The 4,215-nt window shown below is 34.7% G+C and overlaps 1 protein-coding gene across 1 annotated transcript; it reads right to left on the bottom strand.

Moving 5' to 3' along the window:
* Nucleotides 1-1,972: 1,972 nt before the first annotated feature.
* On the bottom strand, nucleotides 1,973-2,908 carry LOC148481294 (olfactory receptor 10AG1-like). Its single transcript, XM_088453749.1, has one exon. It carries the CDS (start codon nucleotides 2,906-2,908, stop codon nucleotides 1,973-1,975), a length of 936 nt encoding a protein of 311 aa, XP_088309875.1.
* Nucleotides 2,909-4,215: the final 1,307 nt, after the last annotated feature.

The following is a 4,215-nucleotide window of genomic DNA, read 5'->3' as shown; positions in this document are numbered from 1 at the left end:
CTACAAATGTATCCTCATACACTTAGGGGGTAAATTTACTAAAGTGAGAGTTTTTAGAAGTGGCGATGTTCCCTATAGCAATCAATCAGATTCTAGTTATTATATTCTAGATGGTGCTAGTTAAATGTAAAGTAGAATCTGATTGGTTGTTATGGTCAACATCTCCACTTCTAAAACCTCTCACTTTACTAAATATACCCCTTAGCCTCAATACGCCATGTGGTAAGAGATACCAGGAGCGAGCGAGCCGTGCCGAGAAGTGTAGTGTAGCGACTTCTGTGTTAAATGTGCATCTTATTTGTAATGAAGATGCAGCGAAACAGCACTCAATCTGTACAGGTTGCAACTTTAACCACACAGCAATTAGTTTTATATATGTTCAAATTTGCAGGTGAAGCACAACCGAACTTGGCATGGAAAAACTCCACAGCTGCTGCAGTATAACACACAGATGTACACGTGTCACATATCAAATTAATCGGTGCAGTCTCATTAAGCAGTTTTGTCGCAAATCACAATGCCACTAAGACGCATAACCGAGTAAATATATGCAAAAACGATGCTCAGCGCAAGCCGAGATGCACAGGACCTGGCGTGCCAAGAAGGACTGGTTGGTGTGACTGCGGCAATAGTGTATGAGGACCACGGGCAAACACAGGATTCATAAGGGTTGTCCAGATTTTATAGATTTATATACCGTATATTTATATGGAGACCCCCAACCCTCCCTGTGTGTGTATACATATATATATATATATATATATATTTATTTAATTTTTTTTTCTATACACACACATACATACACACCCTTGCATACAAATACATAATACATACATATACACACACATAAAAAAACATACATACTCACATACAAGTACATACACAAATAAATATATTACACACACATACAAGTACATACACACACATACTAATATACTGTATAAACACACATACTGTACATGCAAATACATACAAATACACACGCATACATTAAAAAACATACACTGACTGAGTGCCCACTGCTCCCGCCGCCGCTGAGTGCCCATCTTGTGAATCGGTTTTGTCATATTGCGTTGCGACTAACACGCACATTTGTGCAGAAAAGATGTTACACCTCTCTGTGCAGCTCACTTGCGCCACATGGCGTATTGAGACAAGTTGTGTGACGACTACAGAATATGCGCAGTGCTAAAACAATGCAAGATCTGTCCACAAAATGGTTTTGTGAGCATCTGCGTATCATTTGTGGCTTTACTTTTACCATTCTGGCTCTGAGACATTTGTTAGGATCTTAAAAGTAGAAAAATACTTATATTCATCTCATATTTTGCAATACGCCAGCAACACAGATGTTGTGGTACAATTAGTATTGCAAGGAATTTGCCGGTTTTAATGTTTGCAGTGTTTTCAGTTGGTTCTAACTTGGGGATGGAGGACACAATAACATGAATTCATCATCTGTGTTAGATACATCTCTAATAGACATTTATGAAGTGATATGTGTTTTTAATAAATTTGGGTAAATTATAGGTACACACATCTGTAAGAAAGCAATAGGTATGACAATTGAAATATAGTTGGATAACAGGTATATTTACTAAAGAGTGGGTTTTTAGAAGTGGAATTTTTGCCCATAGCAACCAATCAGATTCTAGCAATTATCCTCTAGAAGATGCTAGACAAATGACAAGCAGAATCTGATTGGTTGCTATAGGCAACATTTCCACTTCTAAAAACCTGCGGTTTAATAAATATACCCCTTTATGTTGGACACAGACAGACATAAAACAACTGTTCTACAGGATCTCCGGTATGTGATACAGTATGCTTGCCATGTTTTCCACTGTGTTATTCTTCTTTAAATACTGCTGATGTCAAACACAATAAAAATAAAACAAAGAACATTATTTTATTCGGTGAAAACAAAGTATTTATAAAAAATGTATAAAGTATGTTTAATGAAAACCTCAAATTACAACGGAACTGGTTTTATTAGGTTGTTTATTGAACTCCTGAAAGCCTTCTTAACATCCCTGTTTCTAAAGGTGTAAATAAAAGGATTAATCATCGGTGTAAAAGCTGTGTACATAAAAGCAAGATATTTGTCATAACGATTTCCCTTAGACTTGGCATACACAATGATGGCAGTGCCATAAAATAGGGCGGCTACGATGAGATGGGAGGAACATGTGGAAAACGCTTTCTGTTTTCCCTTGCTAGTTTTGATTTTTAAAACAGTCATTATTATATGGATATAGAATCCTATAATTATATTAAAAGGAATAACAACAATGAATACCGTGACTATAACTGTAGATATAATGCTGATAAAGGGATCGGAACATGCCAAGTCCTGCACTGGAGCCAAGTCACAGAAGAAGTGGTCAATCACATTAGGACCACAGAACTCCAAACATGCTGTGGTGATGACAGGCAATAAAATGATGCCAAATCCCAGGATCCATGGCAAAAGAGCCAACTTAATACAAAACGTAGGAGTCATTACAGCTGGGTACTGTAAAGGATTGTTAATAGCTAGATGTCGGTCAAAGACCATTACTACGAGCAGATAGCATTCAATTGAGCCCAATGAAATAAAGACATACATTTGAGTAAAGCAATCATTGAAAGATATTATATTATTGGCTGCAATCAGATTGGCTAAAAGTTTCGGGACAATGGTAGACACAAACATAACATCTAAAACAGAGAATACACTAATAAAAAAATACATTACAGTATGAAGAGAAGGTTCTACTCTAACAAGAACAATAATAGCAGTGTTCCCCATGACACATGTAATGTAGGTCAGTAGGAAAACGAAGGCAAGTAGATACTGGAACTGGTGCAATTCGGCAAAAGCCAACAAAATAAAATCTTTTACTACAGTATTATTTGTTTCCATCATTGTGCTGACTAAAAAAAAAATCCTGGAAGGAAAAAAAGGTCATGTTCCATGATTAGAATATAAAGAATAAATATCAAATATTCTTATTGGATGTGCCTAATATAAAACGTAACTGAATGATATATAGACAGTAATAAGATAGGCAGTCAATAACTAGACATTAGAAGGTAGACAGTGAATAGGTCGACAGGGTTAAACAGTGCCGGCTGCCCCACGGTAAGTTCTGGCTTAAGGGCAAATTGAATAATCCGGGGGATCAATTAGCAGGTGGTAAAGTACCGTGGCTAATTGAATCCCCCCCCTTAGAAAGCAGTACACCCTTTCTCTTAAGATTTATTATGTGCTATAGATTGCTTTGGTAAAAGTGCACTGTGTAAAAATCTTATGAAAAACACTAAGAATTAATAATTTAAATGCATCTAAAGTGCATATCAGGCTTACAGTTGTATGTATTTTCCCAGCACATTGTGGTTAAGTTATAAACATACTTTTTTTCAAACTTGTATCACCCTGATCACATAGTAACCATAACACCCTGCTTCATATTCCTAAATATTTAGATACTTTTTTTTTTAAACCACAACTCCTTAATAAATGTAGTCTTGTGAGAATTCAGCTTTTATCTCTCTCTCTCTCTCTCTCTCTCTCTCTCTCTCTCTCTCTCTCTATTATAATAATAATAATAATAATAATAATAATAATAATAATAATTATTATTATTATTATTATTTTCATTAAATCTGTTCCATTCTAATTACAATTTATCTATGGCTTATTTTTGACAGCTGCAAATAGTCTGTTTTAGCTACAATAAAACCCACTAAATATTTGTGACTAATAAATTGTAAATTATATTGTTTTTTATGGAGCAAAACACACACATTTATTTGTTGCTCAGCCATAAAAATATGGAGTTTTTAAATTGGTTACAGGTTGCTACCTGTAAGCAAACCATTCACATACTGTATATTTTAGTAATAACAAAAATAATAATGTCTTTATATAAAAGAAAGTTTACCTCAAGGAAAGTCTGAATTTGTTTTGTGCATACACTTGTTTTTATATTACTTATAAAACCGAATGGTTTACTTTTTCATGTAAAATGTCCTGGTCCAAAATACTGTAGAAAAAACGTGAAGTGAATTAGCTTTTAAGTTAGAGGTTCTGTGTTTCTTTTGCAATATCAGCTTTGGTAGAGCTAGTGCCAAAACATAAAACTTAACCTTATATATCCATGGATTGTAAAGTTTGCAAAGGAAATATTTTACACAGGGGAGATTTTTTTCTAATCATTGTTCATGCAGTTC

The sequence above is a fragment of the Taudactylus pleione genome, unplaced genomic scaffold (assembly GCF_031769625.1).
Source record: "Taudactylus pleione unplaced genomic scaffold, aTauple2 ptg000587l, whole genome shotgun sequence".
Taxonomy (NCBI): domain Eukaryota; kingdom Metazoa; phylum Chordata; class Amphibia; order Anura; family Myobatrachidae; genus Taudactylus; species Taudactylus pleione.
The sequence above is the reverse complement of the archived record's forward strand: the minus strand, read 5'-3'. Positions and strand labels throughout refer to the sequence as shown.

Excerpts from the sequence above, each read along its gene's own strand:
- LOC148481294 (XM_088453749.1), bottom strand. The coding sequence starts at position 2,908 with ATGATGGAAACAAATAATACTGTAGTAAAAGATTTTATTTTGTTGGCT.